Source organism: Thalia democratica, chromosome 2, assembly GCF_965202585.1.
Source record: "Thalia democratica chromosome 2, ktThaDemo2.hap1.1, whole genome shotgun sequence".
NCBI classification, from domain to species: domain Eukaryota; kingdom Metazoa; phylum Chordata; class Thaliacea; order Salpida; family Salpidae; genus Thalia; species Thalia democratica.
Genome location: NC_139166.1, coordinates 34,198,640 through 34,221,863, shown reverse-complemented (window position 1 = coordinate 34,221,863; position 23,224 = coordinate 34,198,640). Strand labels below are relative to the sequence as shown.

Sequence of the window (23,224 nt, the reverse complement as noted above, 5' to 3'; positions counted from 1 at the left end):
CTTTCATTCATAAAATGACTAACCATTTACATTATAATTTTTTACTCAGCATAAGTTTTTTAGCAGTTATTTTGTGTGAATAAAAAGAAAATTTCATAACATTTTATTAATCCTAATAATAATCATAACAATTTATATCATTCTTATAAATGGCATTTTATTTCTATTTTTAAAAACTGAAATAATTAAATTATGATATTAATCAAGGCTATTTAGTTGTGGTGTATAAACGAGCTACGAACTTCAAAAACAAACGGTTAAATGTAATAATTAAAAAACTCTCACTTGACTTTCCCACGTTTTGCTGGTTTTTTACATAATGTCCTACGTTTTGTTTGTTCCTGCATTATTTTACAGCATTCTGATATTCAAAAGTTTAGGTTAAGTTCGTATTTATATACTGGAGTGGTATGGTTTAACAAATTTATATTTTTAAAATTAAGTAAACTTTTGTCATACAATCATTTGATATCTAATTTTTTAATACGTAATTTCTAAGGGGTTTATACAGTTAAGCCATTTTTCTTATAAGCTAAGTAAATATATATTTTTGAGAAAGTAGTATAACAAAAGTAATGAAAAATATCGATCACGATAAAAGAACATATTTACTTAAACAAATTTTGACCTGTAAACTTACTAATACTTTTTCTTTTTACGTCACAAAATTAACACATTAAATTCACAATATGTTCCTAAGATTTTCTTTCAAATACCTTAGCCTCTTAAAGTTCAACAAAAGTTCACCGTGTGCGTAAGATGGAAAAATTTTCTTAGCTATGGAAATCTCTTATTGTTTGAACAAGATGTGGAATTTTCTTTATATAAAGTGTATATTTTAGTGCAAACAAAACCTGTTTATACTGACATTTAAATTTTTGTGAAAAATTTTAAGGTCTTTGTAGGTTCATTGCTACATTTTTAATATTAAACTATATACTTTTGATGTAAAATATAACTAATATTTCATTACTTGTAAGCAGTTATGATAGCTTAAGTATTTAATTTAATGTGAACAAAGCCTTATAGTTTTACAATTTCCAAATATATAATTTTTCCTTTTGCATATTGGAAAGATTGCAATACTTTCGATAAAAAAATACAATAGATACAAACTTATACTTACCATGAAAAATACACACATGAGTACTAATTTATTTCTATTAAAAACAAATCAGCCTATCTTTATACCTATTTTAAGTTTGAAAAGTGAATAGTTAGCTTGTTTTTAAAAACTGTTTTTTTATTATGAGTATTTTTTTGACAAATTTTTTAAATATTACAGCCATATCTCCTTTAAAGTACTTAAGATAAAAAAAAGTTGTTAAGCCAGGATATCTTATAACAAAAAAATATATACAAATTTGTTCAAGTCATTCATAAGTTTAAACAGATAAACAGAACATGAGAGCTTATACCAAACAATGTGTCATTATAATTTTCTATATTACTGAAGTTTCTAAAACAAAGTTCACTGTTATTATTCTACTAAAGAAGATTTTTTTACAGCTAGAAACATTGGTTTTAAATTATTTAAAATTTTAATATATAAAAAATGTATGTACTTATGATCGATAGAGGTAACTAAGAAGAAGAACAATAGTTTATTTAATTTATGTTTGTAACCAAACTAAAACAGTCAACACATAAGTTTATTTATGTAGATTAAAAAGTTACTTAAAATTAAAAATATTACTTAAAAAAGATTACAAAGAAAATTTAATTTTCAGCAAACTTAACAAAATACAGTATATATATACAAAATTGTAGTATAAAATTACTGTTATATAGTAACTGCGTAAATAACTTAATGTTTCAACATTTCAAAATACAAAACAGTTTTGTTTTACATTAAAATTTTAATATAACTAGAATTAGAAATAACTGATACTGTTTCTAAAGCGACTTTGATACAAAATCGTTTAAGCACTGTAAACAAAGTGTATTAAGATACTTTTGTTTTGTACAAATTAACTTTATACTGTACACTTTTATGATTATGTTGTGAACTTTAAGATAACATAGAACCTTATATACTATTTTCTGTATACTTTTAAGTACTGTAAATAAAGCAGATACAGACAGGAAGTCTTAAATATTATGAATTGTAATTTTTGGTCTTTTTCTTTTGTTTATAATACAACCAAGCAACAAAAACATGTGAATAGAAGGGGGAAGTTGTAGTAAATGGGCAGTCATTTTCAGTTCAAATTTAATCTTAAGTGCAACAGTCGTCCACCTTTTCTGTTATTGTGACGTCACAATTAATAGAGGAATTTCTTTTGTTTCGCCAACAATTTCTCTTGTGACCGCCGATCATCAATCTGTGCACAGCCACTTGTGTTAAAAAGAGATGGCTTTGATGTTGCCACCGACCGATCCTCTTACCAGCTTTTTCTGGTAATTGACGATGGATTTCATTTAAACCCGAAACGGCACTTCAAAATTGCTTGTAACTGCGCGCCAGAAAAAAAAACGCGGGACTTCATTGATATAAGATATTGTTTCTCTGTGGCGGGAATTTTAAATTAACATCTATAAATAACATCTGTCGTTGGATTGAAAAAAACATAGAAAAACAACAACGGTATATATGCTAAGCGAGCGGTGTTTTCCCCTTACAGTTACTACTAACAATTTTTAGTGATTCTAAAGTTTTATACCAACCTTCTGTTATCTTTTTATCCAACTTTTAATTAGAATAAATATATTTCTAAAGCTTTTATTTTTGATTTATTAAAGTTTATTTTCAAAAGTTTTTTTTATTTATTATAACACTTATAAGAGATGCGATTAACTAGGTTTTACATGTTAAAATAACTATTTGGAAAGAATAATTGAAAAAATAAGAAAGAAATAAAAAATAGAACACACGCTAAAATATTATAAATTTTATTTTCAGTACAAAGAAACGAGTTTTTTTTTCTGAATATAATAAGAAAGTAATGTATGAAACGCAAATGTGTTTTACCGCTCTGCTATTTCACTGCTCAATTTGACGTCACAACGCAAATAGGAAACGACGTAGTAGGCAACGTGTGCCACCCATTTTTGCCGTCTTCTTTTGATTTGAAGCGTTGCAATTTAAAGTTGATGCAAAAAGTTATAGTTGGAATGATGAAAATTCTTGCTGTATTGCTGAGCAACGTTAACAAATAAACAGAACATTATATGAGCTGCTTAACAGAGGGTAGCTAATAGCACCCGTCAAGAGTGAAGTCTCGATTTACACTTATGAACAGCACTAAAACAGCACTACTTGATGCTACTACTAAATTTCTGACCATATGTTTTGTTTGCTTGTGATTTTTGAATACTTAAAAGTATTATTCCACTTAGATTACTTATGTAATCTTGCTTTCTAGGTAAATTACAAAAGCAAGTATCTTATTAAAAAAATACATCATTTATAAATATTTCAAGCTTTAAAATCTTATACCTAAATAAATGTACTATAAATAACTAGGAACTTATTAAGAATAACAGTTTGCTTCAAAATAATAATATTTAGATTTAGTATTTATAAGTAATTCTTCTTTATAACTTAAAAATAGTTTAATGACTATTTTAACCTATTTACTTTAATAATTCAATATTTTATGGTTTTCTGAAATCAGCTTTATTGTTTAACAACGATGAGATAAATTTTACAAACTCTAAAGTAAATTTTATCTTATAAAAATTAATAAAACGTAGGATTAAACTTGAAATAAAATTAGCATGGCAATCACAAAAACTGTTTAGCTCGCCTTATAACTTGGTTTTAGTTATTATATTTACATTTTATTTTGTACTATAGTTTAAAGCTAGGTTAAATAAAGTTAACACTTAATTTTTAAATTTGGTTAAAAAAAAGTCTGAGTTTATCTTTCTACATAAAATACACTTTTTTCATAAACTTTTGTATAAGTTAAGTAATTATGATTTATCTTTCGTATGACTTACTGTTTTGATTTTGTAACAGAAACTGAAAGGTCAAGTGAAAAAAAAGATGTTTAAAACATAACTATACAAAGATAAAAGTATAAAAGTAGTAAGAAAACAACTTACATTTATTGCATAATAGAAAAAGTTCAATACACTTACAAACATATGCTGTGAGTTAAGCTGCTAAGCTAAGTATACTAAGAAATATTACTTTTCTCAAACTAAGTCATGGTAACTACTGAGTATTTTTGCGAAAAATGCTGGTTAAGATGTCATAAAAGGATACCAAATTAGTAGGCTGAAAAAGTTATGTAAAAAGATAAATTTATATACAAACATACACAGGTTAAATATTTAACTATTTAAATTATTTTAATTAGGAGCTTGAATTCAAAAGTCATACCTTAAAAATAGACACTGCACATGTATGAATAATTTCAAAAAATAATATAAAAATGTTTAAGATTTTTGTAAGAAACGAGAAAAATAAACCTAGCCGATTGTAATTAGCAGTGTGGTGCTAAGCTCTAAAGAGAGTAAGACAACGGAAACTGTGACGCAACAATGCGAAGGAGAATTGATGAGCTTGCTTGTTGCTGGCATGTTTTTGCAGCTATGAAGACAGGGCGAACTTTAAAACGTGTTTGGGCAAGAATTTGTTGTTTGAATGAATTGAGAAAATGCGAACGTCTGAGTTACAAACTTCCTATTTTCGTAACATACTTTCGTTATAAATTTATTTAAACTTTTAATTTTTTTTAACAACAATTTTAAAAACTGTATAAAAAAAGTATTCATATGTAATTTTTAGCTCTTTATGTAACTTGAATTCGTTTATTTGAAATTAACTAATACGTACTTTAATATTTTTACATATTTACTATAAAGCTTAAATATCTTACTGTATTAATACTTATAAAATATAAGTTTTCATGTAAGTATTTGAAAAAAAAACTTTTTGTTTGAAGATTTTTTATCTGCTTAATTTATACTTCGTTCTTAAGTAAAACATATAAACGTACAAAACTATACAAAGTCCTAATGAGTACTGAAAACTTATATTTAAATGTTATTCGTTTCAAAAATAAAAATTCTTGTTGTAATACCCGGATTCTTTTTGATAATTTTCCTTCATATAAAACTGAATATTTTTAATAATATACTGTTGAAACAATAAGTTTACGGATGTTGAACTTTATATACATTTTTTACTCTTATCCTTTATTTATTAAGACAGCTAACACTTATATTGTTCTTGTGGTTTGAGTTTTAGTTTTAGGTTTTAAGGACCATGATTTATAAATAACTTTGTATACAAAATGTTATATTTTAGTGATAAAAACAATGTTTTAGGTTTTGTATATATGAAAATAATTTCTATTTTTTGGGAAAACTTCTTGGAAAATAACAAAACAGTTTATGTTACCGACAAAAAAAACAGCTTGTTTTTGATACAACAGAGCTGTGGTATGTCAAATGTTTTTCATTTCGTACTTGTTTGCACTTTATATATATATTTATAGTTGCTTTGTGAACAAAACACTGACCCAAGCACGTAACTTTACCTTGTTTTTGAACTGTAATGCCGGTAAATATTTTCGATGATAACTAAGTTTCAAACCTACTTTACCTTTTTTTTTCTTATAAATATTTTCCTAACTGTAGTAAAATTTATTGGCACTTAAAAAATATTGTTTTATAAAGACATTTATTTTTTAGTCTAATTTTTTACTACAACTTAAAACTACTATATTTAGACTAATTTTATTTTTGAAATAGTTTTAAAATGTGTGTTAAGTTTTTATTTAAGTAAAGTTACCAAAGTCAACCTACAAATCTATTCAGTAAAATTCAAAAAAATATAATAAGTTATGTTTCAATAGTTTTGGTATTGGAAAGTTATTAATACTTTACTTTGTATCTGGGAGCGGTACAATTTCTAAATCTGCTTTTATAAACTGCTAATACTTATGTATCATAAACAAAAGTTACTAAGAGATTGTAAAGTTTCGAATCTTGATCTTTATTTAACCGTAAAAAACCCTGTAAAATAGAGTTCTGTAAATTTTTTAAAACATATGATGCAAATCAATACTACTCTTTTTTTTCGAACAGGCATGCTTAATATACTATTTTGCTTCTTAATTATGCTTGTAATGAAAAAAATTTAGATAAAAAAAAAATAATATTTTACTTTTACGCTACAGGATAATTTCTTAAAATTTTTTTAGACAGCTTTTACTATCTAATAACATTATATAATGAAATGAGTACAAAAACAAACTTTTGAAATAGTATAACGCTTGCTTTATTTTTATTTTTTTGAGAAAAATAGAAATAATAAAACAAGTATCTTTTTTTTTGTAAAAAAGTATATTACTTTTAATGAAAGCACGAATTTCAAAAATTTTTTTTTTATTGTGCAGCATAGGTTTGTAATACTAGTTTTAAGCTTATAAACAAAATATAAGACTGTTTACTAGTATAAATTTCAGTTAAACTATACTAGTTCATTTTTCATTTGTAAGGGAATTTGGTTAAATTTTAAGTTTATAGGTTTTTTTTTTGAAAAATTATTTAATTAGGTACTATTGAACTTCTTTCATAAACTTTTGTATAAGTTTATAATTATGATTTAAAACTGTATATAAACTTACATGTTTACTTTTTATGTTTTTAAAATTGCTAGAAAATAAAACAAAACTTACTAATACAACGATTTATTCAAAACAAATTTAAAAGTTTTTTATCAAACTATCTTATCTATTAAATTTAGATACTTCCATTAAAAAAAAAACGAACTTAAAAACAATAATTAAAGAGAATTCATGTTACATTTTCAGCAGTACAATTTTTTTGTGCTTTAAAATGTTATGCACTACATTTAAATTGAAAAAAGTTTTGTTACCATGTTGGAATTTTTGAAATAAAAACAAAAGGTAGCAAGTTTTAAGTTTCCGTGTCAAACGGTTTAAATCTAAAAAAAGTAGCAACAAAAAATGTGAAGTTAGCACGTAACACTGATAAATAGAAGAAATATAAATACATTAAATATACATACAATCAAATTATAAAAAAGACAACAGAAATATACTAAATGGAGGCAAGATAATATTTAAACAATAAAGATAGAGGCACTTAATTTACAGATACCAGTCTGATTAAGAAAGCCTTTTTTATATTTTATTGAGTTAAACTTAATCAGAGACCTTTTTTTATGTGTTTAGTTAATCTTCGTATACAAATTTTAGTTTCAAACTAAAAAGCCAAATAAATTCTATTTGGAGTATGTTTTAAATATATGTATTTTATCATTTATAATTTAAGTATATGATTTTTAACGTTTTGATATTAAACATCTTTTTTATACTGGAGGATTTTACATCTTATTTTCTATCATAAGCTTAAATAGCTAGCATTCGGTGATGAGCTCTGGCTACAGTTCAGTGAAGGAACAAAACCAGAATCCCGGCTGCTGTTAGATGAAGGAAGTTTGTGCCCAGAAAAATATATTGGATGTTGTTGAGATGATGTGGAAACGTCAGAACATTCTGAAGTTGATCTTATATGGTAAAATTGTGTTTTGTCGTCGCAATTTCTAAAAACGTTTAGTAATATTTTAGAAAATAATTTATAATATAAATACGTTATATATCTATCATGATTTTAATGTTTAAAAAAAAAAACTTATGCGCTAACCTTGAAATAAAATCTGAATGAAGGACCCACGGATGAACCATGATTTCATCAACGGTGGGACGATCTGACGACTTTATAGCCAGCAGTCTTTTTAAAAGATCGTGAAGCTCTGCGGAGATTGGTTTAGTAACCCGATACCTCCCTTGCTTTATTTCTTCGTCTGTATTAAACGGAATGTCACCAAAAATCATATCGTAAAGCAGTATTCCAAGAGACCAAACTGCAGCTGATCTGCCGTGATAACGAGACTTTCCTATCCACTCTGGTGGGGCATAAACTCTAGTTCCTGAAAAAATTAAAAGTTAAATAAAGTAGAAATATTCAAGTAAAACTTTATTTTATATTAATTTTTATGTATTTAAAACATAAAGACTAGCACTATAAAAAAAATATAATTAATATCGAAATTAAATTTAACAAAATACAAAGTTCTTGAAAACAGCTTTTATTTTTTATCGGATATAAAACATTCTACAGATGTGTTCTACTTTAAAAGGTAGGTAAGACATTCATGCATAATTTAATAGAAAGTTGCGTCATTATTTCACTGTGCAAAAGAAAAGTTTGCAGCAAAACGTTTTCGCTTGAACTTTGCACACTACTTTGCAATACTTACTGTGTAACGGGTTAACTATTTTACGCAATCTTAAGGTCATACTTTATGCTAGTATCGAAAACTATTATTTCTATTTTGTTTTAACTAGCTTTAAAAAATATTTAAATTTCCTAGGGATAATTTAAAACAAGTTTGAAAACAGTCTACCAATCAAAAAAAAAAAAAAAAATTATAAGTAAATGCATACTAGTTAAATTATTTCATTTAAAAGCGATGTTATCTTAAATTTATCACTCCCTTTTATTGGTAATGACGTCAGAAATAAAGGGATTGCATTCTTTAAATACCGCAACAAAGACTTAAGAGTCATCGTTTGATTTCTCAGTGTGAGACGAATGTGGGCGTTTTTGCTCAAGGGAATTGAGGAAATAAAAGTCGTAAAACGACAACTAAAAATCACAAGCTAAAATTTTCTCATATGCTTTTCACATGCTGACACAAATTAATGTGGTGCGTGCCACTGCCATTCATTTTCTTACACACGAGATTTTATTTAGCAAATTACAAATCTAAAAGTTATATGTAAACCCTTTAAAATTTGTAAAAGAAAATCAAGCCTTTAAATTATTTTAAAATAATTAAATTTAATGACACACAAAAGCGGTATAAAAAACTGTTATTATAAGTAGTTTCTTTATTTAAAAAAAATTAAATAAAATAAAAACATTTTTTCAGTCGTACAAAGGCATGTAAAAAGTATTTAGCTCTTAAGTAGCATTTTGGTTTTAAGAAAAGTAACTGTTTTTTATATTTATTCCTATATAAAACATTTCAAATATATATAGTACATCAACTGAATACTTTTACTTTAACGAAACCAAGAAAGACAAGTGATACTTACTTAATTAGTTGCCGCTGAATTTGTATTTTAGATTAGTCGTGTAGAACTAAAATTACATATAAAAACTGCTTAACTTAAATTAGTGAACAACTTTGCTCAAGAAAAGAACACAAATTAAAGTAAACAGCGTTTACATCCGGTTTTATTACTCATGCACATTGCAGAGCTACACAACAGTTTAATTTAAGTTTACTGCTACTTTATAATTTTTTTTTAAAGTTAACTCAATGTTTTAAACAATAATTAAAACCTTATCTTACCAAGTTCATTAACAACAGAATCATCGATCAATACAAGAAAATACTACAAACTTTTGATCTTCATCTTACTACTTTGTAGCGTTTTTGATTGCATAACGCGCACTAATATCGTTTACGGGTTGCCGTAGTAACGTTGATATCAATAAGGTACTTAAGTTAAAATGCAAGCTACTCGACGAGCTGTCACGAGACTAATCCCGTGATTTTGCCGGAACAGTAAACGTGTGAAATTAATTTCAAATGGTATTCTATTTATAGTAGCTATCCTTTAAAAAACCTTAATATTTTTTTGTTTGCTAATTAGAAAGCTAACCATCAAAGTCAAGGTAGATGGTGTCGCGAAGAGGAGCGGCTGAACCAAAATCGATTAATTTTATTTGCTGAGTGTCCAAATCAACTATAAGATTTTCATCTTTTATGTCTCGATGAACCACTCCATTCTTGTGGCAATGACTTACAGCTTGAAGAACCTAAAAATTAAATACGTTATTAAACTATTTAATTTAATTAATATCCTTAAAAATTAAATTTTTTTTTGTATAAAAAAACTTATTAAAGTTTAGCTAGTGCTACTTATATTCCTAAAAACTTAAAATTATGTTTTCAATATACTTTATTTTATTTGATTTATTTGATTAAAAGTGAATATATTATGTACATTTTATCTAATTTTCAATTTAAAATTTAGCTTTCAAAACTGTTTACCTGCCAAAAGAAAAGTCTGGCTTTGTCTTCATCTAAATATTTATATTTTGTTATATAATCAAAAAGATCTGTGCATCTCTGAGGTCTTTCAAGTATAAGTACCCATTTGTCTGCAAACTGAAACCATTCAATCAGCTTTATCACGTGATTACTACCACAATTAAATTGCAACAAATTGCTGTTTTGAACTTTTAAATGAGGCTGCTTGTTCAATCTCATCATTAAGGCAATTTCACTAGGAATGCGATGTCCATTGATCTGTGAAATAACTTCAACAGTTAGAATTTATAAACCTATTTTTAATAAACTTTTGTCAGTTACTAACATATTCAAAGGTAATCTAAATAAATACTTAAGAACTAAAAATGTAAATTTTTTGTACTCTAATCATAATTCACTATATTTTTAAATTCTATTAAGTACTAATATTGTTATAGTACAGAAACTTAAACACTTCTAACAACACTGACCTGTTCCCAGCTTATTACTTTGTCGTTTGGAACTTCTTTGACTGCAACCGGAAGATTATCAAACCTTCTTTCCGCCGAATAAACTCTGCCAAAGCCTCCAGCACCGATGGGCTCCGAAGAAAGTTTGATGTAAGTTTGACAAAACCTGTACTCTTGTTGCTGAAAGTGCGAGTTCAACTCTGTAAAACAAAAATTTACCATTAAAATAGGTGAAAATTTAGAATAACTCTTGGTTTTTGTTTATGTTAGAAATGTTTAGAAAATTTTATACTACATGTTCATCATACAAACATAACCTTTAAGTTTTCTAAATATTTAGTAATATTACTATTATTTTACTTTGAAATTTTGGTAAACCAAACACGTCTATTTTCCTAGAACCAATATATCAAAATACAGTATTTAAGTATATTACGTAGCGTATTTTTAGTTGCCAGCTTTGCTGAAAACCTTTAAAAAGTATTTTCTAAAGATCATTTGAGCAATTAGTTTTAAGAACATCTATATTTTGCATTACATAATAAGTATATGAAAAAGATTGTTAATATCAAAACATTGCTTACTCGAAAGTTAAACTTTAGGTTGTAATCTTAAACTGTATAAGAATCACAACAACTAAAACTTATAATTCTTATTTTATATCTTTTATAAGTTTGTTATATACCTTGCTGCCTTCTGCTAACAATATTTTGATGGTGAACTGATCTTCTTGAGAAAGTTGGAATTTTGAGAGGCATGATTTTGTCTTGAGAAATTTGATGGTTGTAATTGACTTGTTCTGATTTAAAACTTTTACCGGTTATCATTTGAATTGCAGTAAAGGTTTTTATTTTTATTTTTTATAGCTAGTTAAATAACTATCTGCACAGCAAAATACGTTGGTATTCATATAAAAATATAAAAAGTATTTCTAGATATTTATTAAAAGTATATTTACATTGATTTTTTTAATAAAAAAATGTTATTAACCGCATTAGTTTTGGTTAACTAAACTAATAAAACTTACTTTATTTACTTTAAAACTTAAAATGGTTAAAAACTTATTACTACATTCAATGTTCACTACTTTTACTGTGGTCTAAAAAACTAAAAAATTAAAAAAAAACTATGTATCTAAAAATTTTAAATAAAAAATTTCAGTAGTTTTTTAGTAGTTTTATTTGTTATTATTTTATATTTCACTCAAAAAACTTTTTAAATGCTTCATAAACAACTCAATTTTATAAATATCGTAAACTGTTTAAATTATTTTGCTTATGCGATAATAAATCACAGTTTTGCAGTCAGTCTTAAGTCTAAACTTAATAAAATTCTATATGTATTGTTTAAACTAAATAAGAAAACATGATTGCCTTTTTTAATACATCACTTATTTCATAAAATCTCAATACATAGTTTTTTAAATGTCGATCGCACTATTAGCTTACACAACTTTATCGAGCAAGTCGTATACTAAAACAATTGTTTGAAATGCTACCAGTGTTGCCGCGAAGAAAAAAAAAGCTCTCTCGTACTTTAAGAAATCTCTCAAACGTTTTACTGGACCTCCAATGAAGTTTTAATTCATAAAATTTAAAAAAATTGTTCTCTAGTGCTCTAGCGGTTTCTATAGGTAAAAACGAACTTTCTCAAATAGGTTTTGTGAAAGAGTTCGAAAACTGATATTATAGTAAATTTTGTAATGTTTTTATGTAGCAAAATTAAATAAAACATTAAGTACAAGAAAAACTAAGTTTGCTAATGTTTTATTTCAAAACGGCATAAGTTACAATTTTAATTGATTTTTAACTACTAGGATTAAAAAAACGTGTTTAACTTTGTTAAATTACCAAATATTTTTGCAAACTAGACCGGTAACAAACTAAAACGCTAAGTTTTAAAAAACTGTTTAAAAAAGTTAAAACCGCAGAAAATTATTATTAACTAGCATTAAAAAATAATAAAAGTGTTTACCTAAGTAATTTAATATATTAAGTTTTGTGTCTCAGTAAAATTCAACTATTTACGTTTAATACTTTATTGACTTTATTTTTCAAATTGAAAAAAACAGTAAAAAAAATTAATTTAATAAAATAAATTTTGTGAAGCTTTATAAACATTCTATATATGAACTACAATTTAACATAAAGTACTTATACACAGAACAAATATAATAATAAAATATCTGTTTAATTTATACACAACAAACTTTTAATTTTAAATAATTTTTTTTTGTTCTTACGTAACCTGAAAAAAAACAATATTTTGTACACAATTTTGAATATTATATTAAAACACATAAGATTATTTGAAATAGTCCTTTAACAATTTATAGACTTCAGGAAATTTAAAAGAATAAAGTTTGAGAATTAAGTATATGGTTTTTATCCGCTAAAAATAATTATTATATAATTGTTTGAAAACTATTGAAATTTAAAGTTGTGGCATTTTTAGTCTACTACTAATTATGATTGTTTGGCATTCTAATATTTAATTTGATATTTATTATGAAAACTATTTTGTACTACTAGATAATAAAGTCATACCTTCCTGAAAAGAAATAGTACTAATTAATGTATTAAATCAAATGTGTGTTTTTTGCTTTATTTTATTAAAACTCATTATTTTTCTTAAAAGAATTAGAAGTAAAGTCTGGTTTAAGTATTTAAAAAGAAGTTTTACTAAAAAAGTATCTTAACTTTTGTTAATTATAAAACAATAAGCGAATTTTTGAAAAATTGAAATTTAAGTTAAAAAAAATAAATAAAATAAAGATACTTTGTATATTGACAAAATTTTAATTTTATCTTTTTAACATAAAACTTTAACAAAAGCAAGTTTAAAAATAAAAAATAGTTTACTAAAATGTAACTTTAACCTTATAAATTTTTTTAGTACTTTTAATTACAAAATAAATAAAGCTTTGCAAGTCTCTTCTTTAACTATAAAACAAATTTATACTATTCATAAAACTATATGTTCTGTTATTCATTTACAGTTCTAACTTTTAGATTTAGTATTTGAAAATTCAAATCTACATTCGTGTGATCGAAAAAATATTTAAACACTGGTACATATTAACAAAAGTTTTTGTAAAAAAAGCACTTAAACTGCTACTATGAAAAGCAGTCTTTTTAAAGAATATTAAGTCACATTTCAGTGCAATAACCAAAACTTTAAACGTTTTTAGGAAACCTAAACCGATGTATTATACTTAAAAAAAATATTTTAAACCTTTGTGGAAAAACTTAAACAAATCTAGTATTAAAGTTTAATATTCAAAAAGTTTTTTTTTAAATTAGACATCGACAATATTTTCCACCAAAAAAATATCGAACTTTTATAATGTTTTTACCAAGTAAACTTAAAGTTAAACTAAAATCTAAATATTCAACAATAAACTTTTGGCAATAAAAATAGTTCTGACTTTATGTTTGTGCATTTTTGTATTGTTGCTAAACTTGCTGCAATACTTTTTGTTGATAAATAAATCACAGATGATTGTTTTTTCATTTAAAGTTACGCAGTTGTAGTAAAAATTAGTGAAAATGAAAAAGACAAAAAAAATAAGTTCATTTTTGTTTAATTAATTAAAAGTAAAGCTTTATATGTGTAAGTTTCACTTTATCTAATAACTTTTTTTAGTAAATATTTAAATTTGTAAGCACAAATTTTATGTGTATTAAATATACCTCGTGTTTTTAGTTAAAAAATTACTAAAGTTAAAGTATTCTAAAAATATAATTGTTATAAATAATTTCAAACTTAGTTGTACTTTATTATATAAATTAGTTAAAACTTTTATTCATAACAAATAAACATTTTCTTAAAGTGTTGGACTACATAAATTATAAATACAAATAAGACTTTCACACAGGCGAGGGAAAAACTATAAAGAAAAACATTTAGATCTTAAACTTTACTTAGATTAGTTTTTTAGCGGAAAAAATGCATTAATTTATTTTAAATACACTTAATATTCGAGCTTAATATTAATATAATATTTAAAAAATCTATATTTCTAGTGAAACTATAATATTAAAACACATGTTTCAATTCAAAAGATATTTTCTATCTACTAAAATTAACTAACTATTTGTGTCAAAGTTATTAAAGCAGCTGCTTTATATAAGTTATTTACAAACCTTAGGTTGTCTGTGTTATGCAGTTTTAATAGTTCTTCAAAGAGTAAACCTTATACAGACTATTTGATATAAAAAGTCAACACTACAAAGCGATTTTTATAGAGATTTTCCAGTTGTTTCTGATTAAAAAAATCACTGAATGTTTCTGATTTACGTTGGTTCATGACTTTATGTAGCAAGTAGTTCTTCAAGTTTAGTAGTACTACTAAGTAGTTTTGTAAATATAAAATAATGTTATAAATGTTACAGTTATTAAGACTTTTAAGCTATTTTATTTGATTTAAGTAAAATTGATATTTATTTAAACTAATATTTTTAAAAACTTTTCATTAATAGCTTTTAAGAAAATTTAAATTAACCAAAAAACGGTTTTCAAAATTTAAAAAGTAAAATGATTAATATTAAAACAAATATAGTGCATAAAAAGTTTTTTGTAAAGTATACCTGTTTTAAATCAAAAGTATATACAATCAACAAGTTTTAGTAACACAATTCAAAGTTTTAAACCGATTTAATTTTTCTATGAGACTGTAAAACCGTAGTTTGCACAACGAACTAATTTAAAGTATTTGAAAGAGTTTATATTGCAGTTTAAAGTTTTGATCTAAAAACTTCACACTCTAAACAAAATATGCATATTTTTAAATATTTGTTTTTAGGTAACGTTAGTTTTATGCTTTGTCGAAAAAGCAAAAAAAAAAAATTTGTTTTTTAAAAATATCAAAATTATACCGAATTTGTCAATACTTTAAAATTGTTACTATAGTTGTAAATTGAGACATTCTGTTTTTATTTTTTTTGAAAAAAAACTTTAAAAATAGTTTTATAAGCTTTATGATTTATATTTTGAGTAAAAACTTTTTCTTAGTTATCAAAAAAGCAGTAGAACTGTAAATTAATTTATTTGATTAAAATTTTTTTAAAAACATCTAAAATGTGTTCTACAAATATTTTAATTATTTTAATTTATAGAGTTTAAAACATATTTCAAATTTCTAAAAAATTTTATACTTTAAAATTGTTTAACTTTGTTTAATGTTCAATTACATTAACATTTTAGATATAAAAATTATTTCCATTATATATAGAACCTATTTCTAAAAACTCACATGTAGTATGAACTGCTATTTACAAACAAAACTACGAAATTATCAAATTTTGATATTAGAAACCATTTTAAAAAATTCTAAATGAGAGAAAATTACTGTATAAAGAAATATTATTCATAGTTTTTAAACTAATTTTAATTAAATTTTATACAAAAATACTATCTTTAAAACTGTCTACAGGTTTAAAAATGTAAAACTATAATGCCGTGTTTTTCAAACATCTTGAAATTGATTATAACTCAATGTTTTTTTATATATAAATTTTTTTCTAATATGTTATACAAAGTACTTATATTGTATAAATATAATTAGGGCTTAAGTTATTAAAACTTATACTTTCGTAAAAAATAAAGTTACTTTAGTTTTACATACTTCACAAATTGCATTACAAAGGTGTTAAAAATAAATGTTTTGTTTTATAGTTTTCAATATTATTCTTTTTATACTTTTAATACTTAGTGTAAATTGTTAAGCTTTCGTTTATTAATCTATTTTATAGTTTTCAAAATTAATACTAGTACTTGACAATAAAAGTTTTTAGAGTACATTACTAAATAGATAAACATACTTTTATTAGTACAAAATAACGATTTTTTTTTAAACTGTATCACATAGATCTATAGAATATCAATTATGAGAAGAAAACTTTTGTAATTTAAAAAATGAAAGTTAATAAATGTTAAAAAAAGTATTTTTAGATTTTCAACTATTTATGATTAAACCTATTTTTGTAAAATGTTTAAATGTAAACGAAATAAAAAGTTTAAAGACAAAAATAAGCTATATTTTTTGTTTATTTTAAAACGTCACTGTAAAACTTATTATTATACAATTGGTAGTTATACAAACAGTTGCCTTTAAATAAAAATGACTAGACTTAACAAACGTGATCGTCAATTTTGTAAACAAGTTTTTACTTTTACTTATAAAAAAGAACTGAAAAATGTTACAGCAGTTGCTAAAAATATACGTATTGTCAAATAAAAATTGTACAGTTTTTTTTTTACAATAATACTATGTTATATTTTTAAGTTTTTTATCTAAAACAATTAACATAAGAAAAAACAAATAAGCACTTTATGTAAAATTTGTCGTGAGTTAAGAATATTCAGTTTGTTTTCATAAATTCGTTAGATTTTTAAAAATGAATTTTATTCATTTTTCATATTTTATAATTTAGTCTTGTTACAAAAATTTCAAATAGAAAGTTTAAAGTGTAAAATTTAAAAAAAATGTCTTTTGCAAGCGTACTTCTTTTAATTATTGCCTTAATTTTATAAATTTGAATTCAACTTTAAATAAAACTGTTTAAACAAACTTTATCAAACAAACTGTTAGTTTTGGCTAAGTTATCCTGGACAAGACTTTAAACTATATCTATGAGGTGTACGAATTGATTACCGAAAGGTTTTTTGTACACCAGGTCCAAGGAAAAGTTATTTTGAGCGCCTTTTTTGTCGTTCAATAAACAACTTTGTGTAATTATCGATAATAAATTCAAAAGTGCATTTTAAAAATTTTTTTAGAGTACAAAAAATTGAGAATTTAAAACTGTTTTCTTTAAGTTTGTTTACTTGAAAAGTGTAGATTTATGTATATAGTATACAAATATGCTTATGAATAATTTTGTCTACTGAAGTTTACTTTTTATAAAACTTATACAAATAAATTCCTTCACAGCGGGTCGCTTTTCAAAAGTTATCAAATCTGGGTGGCGTATGTTTTAGCAGATGTTTTTTATAACTTATTTAACTACATCATTTATTGAAAGTACTTAAATTAAAAAATAGCCCTTTATGTGCTTTGACCTATTATGAGCTATAAAAAAACACTTACCCAATTAAGGCATTAAATACTTATTTAGGTTCGTTTTTAATTATTTTTTTATTTAACATATATGAGCTGTAGATAAAACAGCGTGTAGCCTCAAATTTGACTATTTTATATTACAATTTTTTTTTTAATTTGTAATTTCTAGAGCATGTATAATCTTTATATAGTATAAAATCATACTTTTTCAAATTTATACTTTGAGCTTACGAAATTTTTAAGTTGAACTGTTATTTCTTAAAGCAAACAAACTTAATTAATTTATTATTTTTTTAGAAGTAATAGTATCTGAATAAAAAAAATGATGTGTTTAATAATTGATTTCGAAATCTTAAATTTAATCTACAATACTTTTACTGAGGTGCTAAAAGTTAAACTTTTTTTTTGCAGTCTTTATCTACAAGCAAACTAAAAGTCTCAAATTATCTTTCTAATCTTTGTAAACTAAGCTGTTAAACATTTTTGGTTAAGTTAGGTCTTTCTAATTATATTAATTAAAGAAAAATAGTTTTAGTTACGAAATCGAAGTTTAAATAAATAATATATTGAAACTAGTTTTCTTTAAAATCTAAACTTGTTTCTAAAACAAAACATACGTTTGTTTCTACTTTATTATTTTTACTGCATATAAATCACAGTTTATTTAAAGTGTTTATTAAATAAAAGTATACTATTAATATACCAATTTACAAAGCACTTATACCAATACCGTGACACTCTTTTCTTGGTTTTATGTTGTGTAACAAATTTATGCTTTGCTTATGGTTTTTACTGGCTAAACTTATAGCTTTATTGATGCTTTGTTCTACAGCCTGTTTTAATTTTTACTTTAAAAGTCTTTTTAGATTAGTAAGAAGTTACCTTTACTTATCTGTTTTATGAAAAGGTGCTTTGAAATTACATAGTTATCATAAATGTAATTGCTAAAAATGCAACACTTGTTCTGAAAATAAAAAGATTACCAAAAAATTTGATAATTAGGATTATAAATAAATTAAAGGACTATTATGATTTTAATTTACATGTATGTTTCTTATCAAAGACTACCAATAAATTATTTTTACTCAAAATACTTAATTTAAAAACTGAGATGTTCTCTACTTTGAATTAGTTTTGTATTTTAAAAATGATAAAAGTACCGATTTTATTTTTTTACAGCAAATAAGTAGATAAATAACAAAAAAAATACGAAATTAGTATAAAAAGAAAATTAACTTTTTTTTTAAATATAGACTTTTTTCGGATTAAAAGTTTCAAAAAGTATACTTATCAGTTGTAGTAAAAGTTCTAAGTATATTTTTTTTTGTCTAACACTACGCAAACTAAATCAGTTTTCTTGATAAATTTCATATATCGAAACTGAACATAAAATATTAAAATGTATTGTATTAAAAAATTTGATTTAAGTGTAGTGAAAGTTGTTTTTGTTCTAAAAAAGCCAGAAAAATTTAAAATATATACAACATGAATAAGAATAATCCACAAATCAATTATTTTAGCAGAGTACAATGCTCTCAAAATAAAAACCTCTTGAAAACTAGACATCAAAGCTGATGTGCTGAAATTTGTACTTTTATGTTGGTTATGTGTATATGCTAAGTTTGAACATTAAAAGATATAACTAGTTTCCTGTTTAAACACTTGTTAAGGGCACTCGTGGCCAGTGCAACTGTTATTTTTAATATATTGAGTTGAAATAATAACTTTGTTTGCATATATCAAGGATGTAGATTGATCAAAAATAAATAGCTTATATTTATTTAGAACTTTATCTAATTTTACAATTTTAATTTATTAAAACCTTTTAGTTGAAAAAAACCTTGATAATCTGCAAGATGACATCATCGAGTTTTGACTTAAATATAAAATACCAATTTTTTAAAATAAGTTTATGTAAGTTTTTTTATAAAATGAATAAAGAAGTATGTATTTTGATAAAACATACTAAAAAATAATTATTTTAACCATATTCCTACACTTTTTTTTTTGTAAAGTTTTTTTTTTTTTTTTTAGAAAATCTAAGGTTTATTTAAAAACATTTAAAAAAATATATACTTTTCACGTCTGCAGTATGTGTGGATTTAATATATGTTTGTTTTTTGTTAAAGTGCCACCTTTTAAACTAATTACAGCAAAAAACTTGAAATACTTCTCTTGAAGAGATTTAATAAAAGTAGTGTACTCATGTTTAACTTCATATTTTTACATATTGAATTTTTTTAACTGTTTATATTGTGTCAAAATGTTTATTTAAAATTGGTTAGATACAAACACTTAAAACACAAAAAGAGTTATATTAATGATATAAGAAAACAATTAACAAAAAAACAAGGTTTTCTTTTTTTAATACTTAAAAACTCAATTCTAAAATTTTAATATTTAATTGTAAATTTAAAAAATAGTGTCGTTAGTTAAAAACAAAGTTGAGTAAAACATTAATTTTGATAGAACACCAGCTTTTTTAGATTAAATATAAACATAAAAAAACATGCTTTAAGTATTTTCATAAATTATTTTTGTTTGTAAAGTGATGTACTAATTATAACATCCATTATGTTAAATAAATTACAATATTCCTTTTTTTTGTTTTACAACTAATTCACAACTTTTTGTTTTACAACGTTTAAATAAAAACACTAAGGTAATTTAAAAACATGAGCATAAATAAATAAATTTAATAGTTTAAAAATATTTCCAAAGTATTGCTAATATATTTTTAACTTTGATAAGTTGTTTTCGTTTTCGAGCACTTTATAACAAACGAGCACTCTAAAATCTATAGATATATATATATATATATATATGTATATATCTACTAATAGCTAGCATAGAAGCTTCTTATAAATCAAAATGTTTACTCATTAGTAAAGGTTAAAAAATTTCAATAACGTGAAAATAAACACAAAATGTAAAACCGCATCGAAAATGAGATAATTAATTTCAGACGTAAAAAACAAGATCAGACAGCTACCAACTCGAAAAACTAGCACAAAAAACATAAAAGTCGATAATTTAAGCACATACCCGACCAACGAAAAACAATACATTAAAATTATATTTTTTGACCAAAAAAAAAGTTGGGGCGCTATCTAAAGTAGAGTCAAGAAAAAGATGTAATCGCAAATTTTTATCGCTGCCTGCAAATTTTTCGCGCATTGATTGATCATTACTGCTGAGCAACAAGACGGTTGCTTTGGCTGGTAAGTTTCCGGTGCAGACGGACACACAGATCGCTTTGAAAAAAGTGCAATAGTTTGCTTTGAAAATTTGTGTGTTTTTCTTGAAGCGGAGATTAAATTGCGCCGACTCATCTTCGCTTGCTAGTAGAAACATAATGAAAAAGCTACTTGCTTTCTGTATAGTGAGAAAAAAGTGATTTTTTTCTACACGGAATAGATTTATGACTCGGTTCCGTTATCTGTAAACACATCTAGAAGTTAAACGTCACGCATTATTGTTATCATTAATAGAATGGTATTAACACAAAAACTGATTTTTTAAAGTTTAAACTGTCATAGTATATTTTTACCCTCATTTATAAGTCGCTTTAAATCATTTTACGCACTAAACATACCGATTCTCTATTTTCTTAAAATGTTTTTTTTACAAATACAAAATATTAAGTGTTAAAAAAATTTAAAAACCACTAATGATTGTTCTTCATTTTGAAAGCCTATATTTTTGCAATAAAACTAATGATTTTTTTTGTTTTACTGTGTTCAACGGACCAAGTCGAAACTTGTAAACATAGAAATACTTTTGATAAACACACCAATCAAACTGTTGCAATAGGAAGTACAAACTTAAAACAAATTGTTATAAAGCTTTTAGCTTAATTAAAGTTGTAGATTATTTCAACATTATTTATTAGTTAAGTAAGAAAAGCAATTGAAAAAATTTGACTTATGAAAAACTTCGAAGCTTAAACTGTTTTTCTATAAGAGTTACAAAACTAATTTTAACTAAAAAAACTGTTTTTGAAGAAACCTGACTTGAATTTAAATAAATCTTTTTTTTAAAGCTTGTTATATAGTTATTAGCCAATAACTAAAAAGTTAAGTTATATTAAAAAAATTCAAAAAAAAAACTAAATTGCAGTTAATCTAGTATATTGCTGTGAAGAAAAATACTTTAAACAACAGTTTTTAGATATGGTTAAGTTTTATCAAAATAAAATCCAAATAAAATCAACAAAAAAATAGACGATTGAATTTATTTTACGGAAACTTTCAGTTAGAAAAATAGCCTTTTAGTAAAAAATAAACTTTCTTTTTATATAAATGTTAAATAGTTTTAGTAAATATAACTAGTAAAATGTTTAATTTTCTATCTAGTTCAATTTAAATTAGAGTTGTTATTTAATGTTCTATCGCTTACTGAGCTGTGTCTTACTTTATTAGCTTTGTATTTATTATATTTTTGCATTATTTTAATGATAAAGTTTATTTTAAAGCTCGATGAAAAATTTAAATAAAAAATCTTAAACTCTGAGGTACTTTGTTTATCATGGTTGTTTTTTCAATTATAAAATATATAATTTTAAATTAAAGCACCGCACTTTAACATCTCATTTGTGTTTTTTTTTTGTGTTTTTTCGTCAATTTTTTGCAAAACACAAATAAAATCTTTGGCATAAGGAATTGCTGGATTTTACAATTTCAAACATACAGCGTTTGATAACGCTTGAAACATACAAAAATATGTTTTTCTCCATGTCTGTTACATCATATCTATTTTAGAGTTTAACATCACACTTTCAAATTAAAATGTTAAGTCACTTAATAAATTTAATTTTTAGCTTTCTAATAAATAGTTAAGTTACAATGTTTGCTTTGCTAAAAGTTCTTTTACTTAATTTAGTTTAATTACAATTATGAGTAATGTATATATTTTTTTATTTTAAAAGTCGATCGACAAATTTTAAGATTTTAATTATGTTGCAAAAATTTAAAAATAAAACACAGCCAGGAAATATTTACCCTTTTGTATGCATAACGGTAGTTGTTTTTATTTTTAGCAACATATGCCACTCTTTAAATAAGTTTTTGTAACTTAAAGGTGAAACAAAACTACTGCTATTAAGTAATAAGTTTTTCTTCGGCGGTTCGTAATACAATCTAGTTTAAAATATGTTTCTTTTTTCAACATTATAAGTTACTGCAATTTCAAAACAAAAAAAAGTTTGTCAGTTTAAACATTAAAGAACTTTTTTCTAACACCGGTTGCTTTGAACACATGGTTAATATGCAGTTAAATGAGAAACTATTTTCAAAAAAAAAACTATAATCGTGACGTAAAAGCGACAGGAAAGTGCAACGTTGAATAATTTTGTACTATTAAGTTTAAATCTGAACTGAAAGCCAATACCCATTAAATGGAATTAACTTACATTTTTTATTATTTACAGATTTCCTATTTTGATGTAATTAAAAAAAAACATTTTAAAAATTTTATTTGATATCTGTACGATGCCTCAATTGACTTATTTAATTTAGCAAAAATTATATATTTGCTACTAAAATGACAATTAATTTTACAATAAGCTACATAAAGTATATAATTGAATGCTTTATTGTTGTTTTTATTCAATAAAGTTATCTGATAAAATTTAAATAAGATTATAGAAAAGTTAACTTTTTATCA

The 23,224-nt window shown here is 24.0% G+C and overlaps 1 protein-coding gene across 1 annotated transcript; it reads right to left on the bottom strand.

Annotated features, from left to right (window-relative positions):
- Window positions 1-6,639: 6,639 nt before the first annotated feature.
- Window positions 6,640-11,375, bottom strand: LOC145849869 (serine/threonine-protein kinase pim-1-like). Its single transcript, XM_082954960.1, has 6 exons — window positions 11,183-11,375; window positions 10,519-10,697; window positions 10,049-10,306; window positions 9,657-9,813; window positions 7,627-7,912; window positions 6,640-7,525 (listed from the first exon to the last, which is right to left on the bottom strand). Exons 1-6 carry the CDS (start codon window positions 11,322-11,324, stop codon window positions 7,324-7,326), a joined length of 1,224 nt encoding a protein of 407 aa, XP_082811086.1. The 5' UTR covers window positions 11,325-11,375; the 3' UTR covers window positions 6,640-7,323.
- Between the last annotated feature and the right edge of the window lie 11,849 nt (window positions 11,376-23,224).

Coding starts and splice junctions, on each gene's coding strand:
- LOC145849869 (XM_082954960.1), bottom strand. CDS start 11,324: ATGATAACCGGTAAAAGTTTTAAATCAGAACAAGTCAATTACAACCAT. Junction 10,698..11,182: donor TGTTAGCAGAAGGCAGCAAG/GTATATAACAAA, acceptor TTTGTTTTACAG/AGTTGAACTCGCACTTTCAG. Junction 7,526..7,626: donor CATTCAGATTTTATTTCAAG/GTTAGCGCATAA, acceptor AAACGTTTTTAG/AAATTGCGACGACAAAACAC.